Consider the following 13,133-nt stretch of genomic DNA (forward strand, 5'->3'; position numbering starts at 1 on the left):
ATCTCAATATCTGATAGATTGTATTAGTCCCATACTAATCCATGGCTTTAATTTGCTATTTTTTGCAGTGACCAATATTTTTTTAGTATTATCATCTATTGTTTTTTGAAGAGTTTCGGAGAAATGGCAAGTAGCCACATTCACATCATTCTTTTCAGTGATTAGGTCCCAATTCTGCAATGAAATAGCATTATTGATCCCCTGCCAATTGACTTTAAAAAAATACTCTTGCATTTTAGTAGGTAACGTTTTTCTATTTGATATTATTTTTAGACAAATGGTGTAGTGATCTGTCACAGCAGTTTGAACAATTGTTGTGGAAGCATCAAAGGAATGGGGTATTTTAATAAAACAGTGGTCAATACATGTTCCACTGACTGGTCTGGTAACCTTATCTATACAGGCTGTCAATCCTGATTCATTCAAAATGTCAATGTATTTTTCTTCTAGTGAGCCTGGAGTAGCCTAATGTTCAGGGTGTCACAGTTTATGTCCCCGACTAGGATTTGCACACCTCTATTGGTTTCTGTTTCTTTAAAATGCTTATCTAGCGCGTTCATGAATAGAGGTAAGTTAGAGTAAGGGCTTCGATACACAGCAAGAAGTTCACAAGAAGCTCCTTCCCAGTCAAAGCAAATGGACAGGCAAGTGGCCACACCACCCAGCTGGAGTTCCCTGCAAGTTGTCGTGAGCTCACTGTCTATGTATACAACCACCCCGTCACAATGGTTAATACTATTATAGGATATGTGGAGCTTATACCCTGGTAATTCTAAAAGGTCACTCTCATCAGACAGCCAAGCCTCAGTCAATATAATACAGCTAAACTGATGCTTAAGACTCTGTAAAATAATTATAAATTCGTCAATATTTTTTTTATAGCTTCTTATGTTCATATGGATAACAGAGAAATCCGCACGGTCACTGTTCCCTATAGATTGAGAAGAGGGAAAATTCAGAGAAAAATCACTGATATCTGCACAAACTGTACAGTTAATAGGAGCAACATCAATTGGCTCCATAAAATCACACATTATGTAATTCTACTTCTATGTAGTGTCAAGCCATACCGCCTGCTAACTTCTTTTTTTATCCCATACAAGAGACAAGGCATGCCCTATCAAAAAAAAAAAGAAAAAACTACTAAAGGCAACAATAAACAAGAACAAAAAAAACTACTTGTTAAGATCACAAAAAAAAACAAAATCTATCCAAAACTACAAAGGAAAACAAGAACAACGATGAACCTCTTTGTCATATTGGAGGGAAATGTACTTGTGATTATCAAATATGTACTATATTTATATACTATACCATATAATCGATCACAACATTAATTATGGCCCTTTATATTACTCAATTATTTACATTATAATTATATTATTATAGAATGTAAACAAATAACATTTTACTGTAGTAAAAGGAGAATAAACAAAAGAGACCGATTCTGAGGTATGTTTGAAAAAGGAAAAAAAAGAAAATAAAAGAAAATTAGGTCATATTTTGGACTGAGTTAACTAACTATAAATTATTATTAATTATTGATCATAACCAGCAACTAGCGAGTAATACCAATCATAATGAATATAAGTAGGCTACCTAACTTTTGAAATATTAATGTTGAATTGCTGGTGAGACACTGTGAAATGCAAGGAGAAACAATAACTATAAATATAAATATAAGCTAACATTATAACAATATAGTAGTCTCTTCTAATCTATGCATTCCTAAGGGGTAGTAGAGATACAGTAGATGATTTTTGTAGTACGAGGAGTTGATGCTTCTGTTGATTAACAGACAGATTAGTAGAATGTTATATTGTGTTATAGCATCATCAATAATTTATTGCTCCTGCTTCAGTTGACTTGAGAGGTTAGCTACGTTGATAGCAAGTGAAAGACGCTATAATAACTGTGAGTTCTGATCATAGAAGCATTGGGTGGATGATAATGATAATACAATAGTGTACCTTTCTTTCTGGTTATGTGATCAAATTACGGAGGTGTTTTCAAGCTTCTAGATTAGAGCACCCTTATTTATCAGATAGATTGATACAATACCATATATATTAAATCAGTTACTACTGTTAATTCGAAAAGTTAGACTTGCTTCAATATCTTCATGATATTTTCAAATTTGTCGTTTTCCAGTTTTGGAAACGTAGGTAGCATAATGTTGATCTAAATATTAATTCTCCTAATCTTTCATCTTAGCTGTTTCGTACCCTTCAAGCTAGGAGCTTATCTTTATTGCTTTTATTCAGTTATTATTCTTTAAAGATCTGAAAACCAATTTGACACAATGTGTTGGTTATCGGTATCTATTAGTTATTGATAAGTTGCTGAACGAAAACAGTTTCAAATCTCTAGGAAGTCAGATATACTTTAGGATAAGATACTAGTAGTGCAAAATCGACACTGAATGGCTGCTAGAATTCGAACAGTACGGAGTTAGTATAACGAGACTTTTCAATTTTAAGATATTGAACAATAAAATATGATTATCCTTTTCTCCTAATATCAACATTTTATGTTAGTTATTATATAGTTCTTGCCTACTATTATATGCTTGTAAATAATGTAGCTTCATTAAGATAAGAAAAACAAAATAATATGTTATCACATGGCCTTACCTATTTTGGTTGATTGCATGCCTTGTCTCTCGTGTCAATTTGGCCATAATAAACATTTCAAAAGAGGGAAGAATGAATTTATATCTAATATAACGTGTAGACAGAATGTTCTATTAACACAATATCATAAGATCAATTGACTAATAAAATGTTTCGTTTATTGGGAAGTCTCGTTTATCGGATCTGCTGGAGTGTGGGTGGTTGTGTCTGCATTTTTTTTACAAATTTTAGAAATTTGTTCCAAATTTAGGATTCGAACTGGTCGTTCACCTGTGGCTGCCTTCACCATAACTTTACAGTCCTTGGTCCAAACTGAAAGAAGTTTCCTCTCCTTGACTAGCTGTCTCACTGCATTGAATAGTGAACGTGTCTCTGGAGTAAGATGCTCACTTAAGTACACTGGAGTATTTGGGAAATTTGTGTTGAGTTCGTTAGCTGTAAGCGAACCTTTTAATCGCCTGGCAGTCAACCAGTACGATTTCGTGATGCATGAAGTGAAATTGACAACTATTGAAGGTGGCATGTTTAAATTCCTATTTGGTAATCTATGCACTGCTGATATGTCACTAACGTTGAAGTTGACGTCAATTGCTCTAGCGACAGAATCTAACACAACAAACATATCCTCCCCCTTCGATAAGGGTACACCTGACACAAGGATATTATTTTTACGTGTATGTTGCTGCAAGTCTTTCAAGTCGTCTTTCACGTGTGCTAGCTTCAATTTAAGTTGAGAGTTCTCTTGGAGCATTTGTTCAACTGATTGACATGCACTTTCACACTTGCTTGTAACGGCCGCAAACTGTTCTTTAATTAGATTGATTTCTTGGTTGGTTTTCTTAATGTCATCCTGCACTTGTTTAAGTTTCTTTTCATTCGTGTCCCACCTTGAATTGTTTGATTCCCAGTTAGTTTTATTTTCTTCTCTGAACTCGGCGATTGCACAAAGAATGGATTTGTTGTCATCTACCTTGTTACAGTCCGATGACGGTGTTGATGGGTTATCTTTCGACAAGCATTTATTGCAATCCCATTTCCCATTTTTGGAAACTTTGTTTCCGAGGCAGCTCCTATGAAAAGTCGTGGCACAATCCGGGCACTACACAATCTTTCACGATTAAACCGGGCTTATTACATTTAAAACACATGTCTGCCATTGCTCAAGAGTGTAATTTGACCACTTTCACTGTTAAACACTAATAGAATACTTCCAAAAACTAGATAAATTAGAATTATTTTAGGTTAAGCCAAGTTATTGATAGTTTTCAGCAGGCGGCTGGCATTAACTTGTTAGCAAACTTTCTTTCTACGGAGCGATAATAAATGATCTGAACCCATCGGCTGCCCGATTAGAACTGAATACTGATAAATCTCCATTTTTACCTACACTATAGAGCTATAAATAAAAATTGAACAGTCAAATGAGCATGCATGAAAACATGAAAATTTTCAACATTGTCCAAGTGTCGAGATATTTTCCCAGTGTATAAGGGCGGTTTCTGAGCACGGGATTTAGCCAAGTTCTAGACTTTAACTGGCTTTAAACTCTGGAGTCAGAAAATTGGCTTTCTGAGTCATAGCGTTAAGGTAGTTAAGTACTTAAATAGACTCTGGAGTTTAGTGATCATGTTAGACCCTGGAGTTTATAATTTTGCTTTCTGAGTGAAGGGCTTATAAGTCCAGGATTTGAAGTAGATTCTTGCCTCTGCCCAAGTCAAGGATTTATCAAAAATCATTAAGTCCAGGACTTAGAACAGCGTGATTTTAAACCCTCGACTGGGGTAGGGTTTAAATTCAAGTTCTAGGGCCGGTTTCCAAGCTCGGGATTTAGCTAAGTTCTAGACTTTAACTGGCTTTAAACTCTGGAGTCAGAAAATTGGCTTTCTGAGTCAGAGCATTAACGTAGTTGAGGACTTAAATAGACCCTGGAGTTTATAATTTCGCTTTCTGAGTGTAGGTCTTATACGTTCAGGACTTAAATTAGATTCTCGCCTCTTTCCCAGTCAAGGATTTATCAAAAAATCGTAAAGTTGAGAACATAAAACAGCGTGATTTTAAACCCTCAACTGGAATAGGGTTTAAATTCAAGTTCTAGACTTAACTGAGCAAACACAATAATTCAGTTATTGTTTTGGAGTAGATAAAAAGCCAAATAGATATCATGGAATACCTAAATTATTTGGATTAGTCCATCTAAATTCATAATTTATAGTTTGCAAGTTAATTTTGGAATATAATTGTATCAGAATTATGTGTAAAAAACTAACCTCATTTTAGGACTGTGACATAACCTAAAAATGATCAGGCAAAATAATACAAGGTTTGTTTTGGAATTTATATTCCAATCTGAATGTTATTAATCAATGTCATATTCAACATAATAATAATAACAATAATAAACTATTACTCCAGTTTTTTTTTCAACCTCAGATTGCTCCATACAGGCGTTATGCGGGTAGAAGAAAGCGGGCATGCGCTGTAGGCGACAGTGCAGCTCTTGCACTACACACTCTGCCATTGTTGACATTCAGGCGTCAGTCGGCATTGTGCTATAGCCACATAAACATGTCCACCATTATCGATGCTCCCGCCAAGTGTGAATTGTGAAGTGTGATTAGTTTTCTACAGGCTGAAGGCCATAGTCCTGCAGAAATCCATTGGAGAATGAGTTGTGTGTATGGGGAAAACTTCATGAGTGATAGTGTTGTGCGGGAATGGTATCGAAAGTTTAAAAATGGCCGTAATGATGTGCATGATGAAGGGGGCCAAGGATGCAAATCTGTCGTTTCAGATGACCTGATTCAATGAGTTGACAGAATGATTAAAGAGAACTGCAGATTCACCATTACTGCTTTGTCTATGGAATTTACAGAAGTTTCAAGGTCTGTTTTGTACTCTATTGTTACTGAACGGTTAGGCTACAAAAAGCTTTGTGCACGTTGGGTCCCAAAAATGTTGACAGATGGCCACAAAACTCGACGAATGGCATCATCTTTGGAGTTCCTTGAGCGTTATCATGATGAAGGGGATACGTTTTTGACATCAATCGTGACTGGGGATGAAACGTGGATTCAATATGACACACCAGAAAAAAAACGACAATCGCAACAATGGATGCATTCAAATTCACCAAAGAAATTCAAGCAAACCTTCAACAACAGAAAGACCATGGCTACTGTGTTTTGGGACCAACAAGGTGTGTTGCATGTGGAGTTTATGGAGCCCGGAAACATGATCACTGCAGCTGTTTATTGTGAAACTTTACAACGTTTGCGTAGAGCCATTCAGAACAAAAGAAGAGGAAAGCTGACCTCTGGAGTTGTTCTGATTCATGACAATGCCCGTCCACACACTGCTGGAGTAACTCAATGGCTTCTTAAACAATTTAGATGGGACATTTTTGATCATCCACCATACAGTCCTGACTTAGCACCCAGTGACTTTCATCTTTTTCCTGAACTGAAGACGTGGCTTGGTGGCAAGCGCTTCCAAACCAATGAGGACCTTCAAACCAACATCAAGGACTACTTAAATTCATTGGCGGCAACTTTCTTTGAAGAGGGTTGTAACAAATAAAAGAATAAAGAGAAATGACCAGTCTAACGAAAAGATTATAAGTGTTTTGTTATGTGTTATTTCATCATCTATTTATGTTCTTCACATTAATGTGATTTATTCAAATAATCAATTCGTTAGTAGGCCTACTGATCGATTGTATTCTTCTTAGTGGTTAGTGCCTCTACTCGATGTTTGGTAAAGCACACTACCAAAAATTATAGGATCTTTAAATTTGTGGATAATTGAATGAATTAATCCCCAGATTCCTCCAAATCGTATGGGTTTCGATCAATTCATTCAATTACCTCACAGGAACAGGAACGCCTCCACCAGTGTCTTTTTTATATAAAGAAAAAACACAAAAACTTGGAAATTTTGATAATAAAAATTTTGACTCACACAAGGTGTTTGAATTTTTGAAATAGGATGAAAATAGAAGAAGTAAGAATTAGAAAAGTAATTTAGTTTTTATTGACACAAAGTTCTTATCAATTTTGAACAATATTTAAAAAGATACAAAAGGTTGAAAATCGGTAATACAGATGATTAAACAAAACAAATCTTATTTTAAACAATTACGCCCTTTCTTATGAAACCGTTGGCTTATATTTAATTATCTAAAATGAAATTGATTTTATTTAAGAATTTAAATTTATTAAAAAAAATATGTTGAGGTAAACGTTCTATTATTGTTGTTATTATTATTATTATTATTATTATTATTATTATTATTTGAGATATTACTGTTTAAAAGGAGGAGAATGAATTTTTGAAAGAAAATTAAAGGAAAAGAAACTTACAGAAAATATGGAACTGACTCTCCTGGGTAAACCTGGACTCGTGGTCGATACCGCAGTTGAATGAGAAGCGAGTGAGTCTTTTTTAGGAATGAAAATTTTGCCAGCGCAACTGCTGAGTTTGTATTAAGTTCTTAGCCAATGGCGTGGAAGCTTTGCTAAGACATTTTTATTGAATAGAACGTTTTCCTCTCTTGCTCTGCAGTTTAAGATGAAAATGAATTTGTTTAAATTATACTATATTTTATAACATTTAAAATAATTGAAAGTACTGTATTTTATTAAAAAAAAATTATAATTAAATTATTTTTGAGACACGGTTCTGTCACTATCGTGACAGGGTATTGAGAAGCTTGTCCACAGATATGACAAATGTCTCAATCTCTTCGGTGATTATGTTGAAAAGTAACCATAAGTGTACCATTCTTTTGGTAATAAAATTATTGTTTTATATGAACTTGTCTTTTATTTAAAGCCTATCAGAGGTTGAAAAAAAAGCGGCCCTCGTAGTTTGGTGAGCATGCTCATTTGAATTGACCCCCTATAATCAGCTGTTTCCATTTTGCTATAATGCCAACAATACAACAGCAAAATATTGTGAATTTCCCTCATGTTTACTGTGTTAATGTCGTGGACTCAAATAAGTCGAGAACTTGTTAGACTCCAGAGTTTAGAAGATAAAATCGTGACTCAGAAAGTCAATTTAGACCTGAGAGCTTATTTTAGTCCTGGACTCTGTAAGTCCAGAACTTATAGATCCCGAGCTGGGAAACCGGTCCTAAGTGTCTCAAAACTGATTCTCTAAAATTGAATCAGTAGGGTATATTTTTCAAATGACAGGTGAGGTAAATCATTAATTCAATCGTTTTTTATAATATTCAATTTATTATTGCAGTAAGCTTTACAATCATTTGAACTTTAGTAATAACATTCAACAATCTTCAATATTTTGATAGTCACAGTGTTCACTGTTTGCAGTGTTCTCTAATTAGATTTTTACTGATAAATATAATAATTTCATTCACTTTGGTAAACTTTGAATGGATTTCAGATCAAGGAAGAAATTGATGCATTCATTAATGCTTCAATGGACATTGATGCAAGCGACCATGATATATCCTTGAAGGCTGAATTAGACCATGAGAATCAGTCAATCGTAAGTCAATTAAACAATTCCCTGTCATGTAATTAAAATAAACTTGTTCCTTCTAAATAATGCTACATAATTATCAAGTTGCACAGTAAAGAAAAAATGGCATGACATTATTTATTATTCATGGTATAGGGATTTCAGGTTTAAAATCTTCAAATGGAATTTTTCCTGATTTGTTGAAACTGCATGCACAGTACCTATCTATAAGAAAGGAGATCCTTGCACCATGAATAGCTACAGACCTATATCTGTCATTCCAGTGTTTGCCAAGATCTTTGAGACAGTAATGAAGATTTAGCTGGTGGAGTTCTTCGAGACTAATGAGCTTTTCTCTGATCTTCAACATAGTTTCAGAAAGAATAGGTCAACCGTGATAGCAGTTGCTGAGCTTGTTGAGAGGATTCAGGAAGCTTTCGAGGGAACCAACTAACATTAATGACTGGGATGCTTGTACAGCAAAAGAGCTCAATTTTTTACACATACATAATATTGATAAACAGTTAGTATAGCATTAGATGTAGAGAGAGAGAGAGAGAGAGAGAGAGAGAGAGAGAGAGAGAGAGAGAGAGAGAGAGAGAGAGAGAGAGAGAGAGAGAGAGAGAGATAGGGAATTCCTCAATTCACTTTAATCTGTCAGTATAGCATTAGATGGAGAGAGAGAGGGGGGGGGAATTTTTCCCTCAAAGGGAAATTATTTTTCCCTCATCCAATAGTTGATAGTCAATAATTGATATCCACCCCCCTCATCTATACTGGGGAAGGGGAAGGGAATATCTATTTGAGAGAGAGATATCTCTCTCTCCTTCTTCATCCCCCTCGTCCTCACTGGGAGAGGGGGAGAGAGAGAGAGAGAGGGAGATTAGATTAGTTTAGATTAGATTAGATTAGAGAGAGGGAGAGAGAGTGAGAAGTGTGGGAGGGGGAAAATCTATTTTTAGAACATCCCCCACCATGCGGGGGGAGGGGCGGGGGAGGTGGGATGGTCGAGGGTGAGAGGGGGGAGTGGGATTTCAAGCAAAAAAGTGGTCTTGCACTGTCAGATCTCACCTACTCATGTGCATTACGGTGCTGTGTAAAACCACAAAGTAGAATAAATTTTAAGAAATTTCTTAAGACCGAGATGGATTTGTGACTGCAACATCTGATTTGTTGCTCTGTGGCCTCCTAAATTATTCATATTATTTTGAATTGGTTCATTTTGAAAATTCCACAGATTATTTTTATTCAATTTTTCAAGTCCAATTGTATTTCTATAAGAGTGAGTGCAATATTTAAACTATTTCTGTTAATTTCATCACTGAAATATAATGTTCAACTTGTTGCCTTGTCAAAAAGAACCTTGTATCAGAATTTATAAAAGTTTTCCCAATCACTTGATCAACATTATACCTTCATAATATTTCTATCCATTTATTTATTCATATCACTAGAATTATTAGATAATCATGATGTATCAATTTGAATTTATAAATTTCAAGTGATTTCATCAAATGTTTAAAATATGAGAACAAAAGAGTAGCAATGCTTTTATTTGAGTGTTTTGAAATTAGCAGCAAATTCAAGTTCTACAAAGATTGTGTTCATGGGAGGTTGCGGTGCATGTACGGCTTCGGCGAAGTGAGCAGTAACCAGAAACAACATGACTGGTGCACCTCTACTTGCTCCCACCGAACGAAAATTGAATTCTGGTTCACCGTTTTTGGCGCGTACTTTTGAAATTAATCGTTTACAGATTGGTGTTGACAAAATAATAAAGGTGTTATCAATATGAACATTTCAGCTATTATTTATTATTATGGAATCAATAATAATTATTAATTTATAATTTGAAAAAAATATATTTTAAAATTTATTATACAAGCTTGTCCAAGTCAATATTATCTTTTATGTAGGTTGCAACAGACCTATGTTATCTTATCACAACAAAGCTGGAGTATTGATCAGTTCTTATAGAAGCACTAGGCTAATCATGTTTTTCCTATAAAGTTTTTTTAAATAATTAATGATGGCTCGTGCTGTCATCAATGAAAATTTGATTACTTTTTCTATGCAATTAGTGTTAATGAATGAAACGTTTTATGGAATATTAGCAAAATGTTAATAATTGAAGTTTCTTGATTTATGTCTACTATCCAGACATTTATCTGGATAGATCCTAGCCTAGGAATAAATCAAAAAAATATAGTATTCCGACTAATATATAACATAAACACATCTTAGTTTAGTAGAATAGTCGATAAAGCTAAAAAATAATAAACTTTCCAGCCAATTAATGAATGAATTTCTTGCTTTTCGACTATCCTGTAATTAATTCCATCAATGGAATAAAATACTTTGTATGCCTCATATTTTTCTAGTCTATAGATTCTGGATGTGAAGAAATAACCTAACAAAACAGCAGACAACCAACGCTTTAACTCTCGACCAATAAGAAGCGTTGATCCCGGTACCGGTTTTGTGGAACATACTTTTCGAGCGGTGTAAGTGAGCATGTACGTGGTGCAAGTGAGCATGCACCACTCCATTCTTTTCCAAGATGGCGACCGGTACCTGAACTGTCAAAAGCTTCCACCGAACGCATTCTCGTGTCCTTGGAAATCGTACATGTACTACAACCTCCCATGAACATAATAAAAGATGACGCCGTCTCAGAGCACACAAGTTAGTCTTGGTGCCATGTAAAATGCATGATCAGATTAATTGAAGACACCTTTCTATATACTTTCTGTTCTATGGTGTTGCATCTTTCCTTGCTAATTTATTGAAAGGTGTTTTTGTGTTTGGCTGTCCTCTAATAATTTAATAAATTATTATAATATAATAGTTTGGTAGTTTATTTCATCTTAGCCCAATATCAATTCGAATATAAAATACTAAAATGGAGTCAGAAGTAAGTAGCCCACTTGAAAATTGTATAATCTAATAATACTGATAAATCTCCATTTTTACCCATACTATAGAGCTATAAATAAAAATTATACAGTCAAATGAGCATGTATGAAAACATGAAAATTGAACATTGTCCAAGTGTCAAGATGTTTTCCCAGTGTATAAGGGCTGGTTTCCGAGCTCGGGATTTAGCTAAGTTCTAGACTTTAACTGGCTTTAAACTCTGGAGTCAGAAAATTGTCTTTCCGAGTCACAGCATTAACGTAGTTGAGAACTTTGATAGACTCTGGAGTTTAGAGATCATGTTAGACTCTGGAGTCTATAATTTTGCTTTCTGAGTGTAGGTCTTATAAGTCCAGGACTTAAATTAGATTCTCGCCTCTTTCCCAGTCAAGGATTTATCAAAAAATCGTAAAGTTGAGAACATAAAACAGCGTGATTTTAAACCCTCAACTGGAATAGGGTTTAAATTCAAGTTCTAGACTTAACTGAGCAAACACAATAATTCAGTTATTGTTTTGGAGTAGATAAAAAGCCAAATAGATATCATGGAATACCTAAATTATTTGGATTAGTCCATCTAAATTCATAATTTATAGTTTGCAAGTTAATTTTGGAATATAATTGTATCAGAATTATGTGTAAAAAACTAACCTCATTTTAGGACTGTGACATAACCTAAAAATGATCAGGCAAAATAATACAAGGTTTGTTTTGGAATTTATATTCCAATCTGAATGTTATTAATCAATGTCATATTCAACATAATAATAATAACAATAGTAAACTATTACTCCAGTTTTTTTTCAAAACAAAGATATGTTTTCAAACTCAATAGCCTAATTAAATTTTTATTCCAAAATCACTGGTTAGGATCAATGATCAATAATAGCATAACGTAAAATGAAATGTTCATTCATTCACCTTTCAAAGGTTTTGCTTTGAATAGACCTACAAAGAAATCGAAACATATCTTTACAATAGTTTGGGGAGAATGCTCATTTGAATTATCCCCCTGTAATCAGCTGTTTCCGTTTTGCTATAATGCCAACAATACAACAGCAAAATATTGTGAATATTTCTCTCATGTTTACTGCGTTAATGTCCTGGACTCAAATAAGTCGAGAACTTGTTAGACTCCAGAGTTTAGAAGATAAAATCGTGACTCAGAAAGTCAATTTAGACCTGAGAGCTTATTTAAGTCCTGGAGTCTGTAAGTCCAGAACTTATAGATCCCGAGCTTGGAAACCGGCCCTAAGTGTCTCGAAACTTATTCTCTAAAATTGAATCAGTAGGGTATATTTTTCAAATGACATGTAAGGTAAATCATTAATTCAATCGTTTTTTATAATATTCAATTTATTATTGGAGTAAGCTTTACAATCATTTGAACTTTAGTAATAACATTCAACAATCTTCAATATTTTGATAGTCACAGTGTTCACTGTTTGCAGTGTTCTCTAATTAGATTTTTACTGATAAATATAATAATTTCATTCACTTTGGTAAACTTTGAATGGATTTCAGATCAAGGAAGAAATTGATGCATTCATGAATGCTCCAATGGACATTGACGCAAGCGACTATGATTTATCCTTGAAGGCTGAATTAGACTATGAGAATCAGTCAATCGTAAGTCAATTAAACAATTCCATGTCATTTAATTAAAATAAACTTGTTCCTCCTAAATAATGCTACATAATTATCAAGTTGTACAGTAAAGAAAAAATGGTATGACATTATTTATTATTCATGGTATAGGGATTTCAGGTTTGAAATCTTCAAATGGAATTTTTCCTGATTTGTTGAAACTGCATGCACAGTACCTATCTATAAGAAAGGAGATCCTTGCACCATGAATAGCTACAGACCTATATCTGTCATTCCAGTGTTTGCCAAGATCTTTGAGACAGTAATGAAGATTTAGCTGGTGGAGTTCTTCGAGACTAATGAGCTTTTCTCTGATCTTCAACATAGTTTCAGAAAGAATAGGTCAACCGTGATAGCAGTTGCTGAGCTTGTTGAGAGGATTCAGGAAGCTTTCGAGGGAACCAACTGCCTGTCTCTTACATTATGCGACCTGAGTAAAGCATTTGACTGCAT

The 13,133-nt window shown here is 34.4% G+C and overlaps 2 protein-coding genes across 8 annotated transcripts in view; one reads left to right on the plus strand and one right to left on the minus strand.

The window, feature by feature from the left end:
- The window catches only part of LOC111058137 (sodium channel protein Nach), a 475,868-nt gene that overhangs the window by 454,250 nt on the left and 8,485 nt on the right, over window positions 1-13,133 (minus strand). The gene's annotated exons all lie outside the window — the stretch shown is intronic.
- LOC111058522 (gastrula zinc finger protein XlCGF57.1-like) overlaps window positions 1-13,133 on the plus strand; it is a 44,906-nt gene that overhangs the window by 6,693 nt on the left and 25,080 nt on the right. For 3 of the 7 annotated variants that reach the window (XM_039440741.1, XM_039440745.1, XM_039440739.1), the window contains exons 2-3: window positions 8,040-8,144; window positions 12,558-12,662. In XM_039440741.1, coding sequence (XP_039296675.1) covers window positions 8,040-8,144; window positions 12,558-12,662 — 210 coding nt within the window. Of the gene's footprint in view, window positions 1-8,039; window positions 8,145-10,681; window positions 10,803-10,946; window positions 11,032-12,557; window positions 12,663-13,133 lie in introns of those variants that run through there. The other 4 variants (XM_039440742.1, XM_039440744.1, XM_039440743.1 and 1 more) reach the window with 4 other exon arrangements.

Source organism: Nilaparvata lugens, chromosome 14 (genome assembly GCF_014356525.2).
Source record: "Nilaparvata lugens isolate BPH chromosome 14, ASM1435652v1, whole genome shotgun sequence".
NCBI lineage: Eukaryota > Metazoa > Arthropoda > Insecta > Hemiptera > Delphacidae > Nilaparvata > Nilaparvata lugens.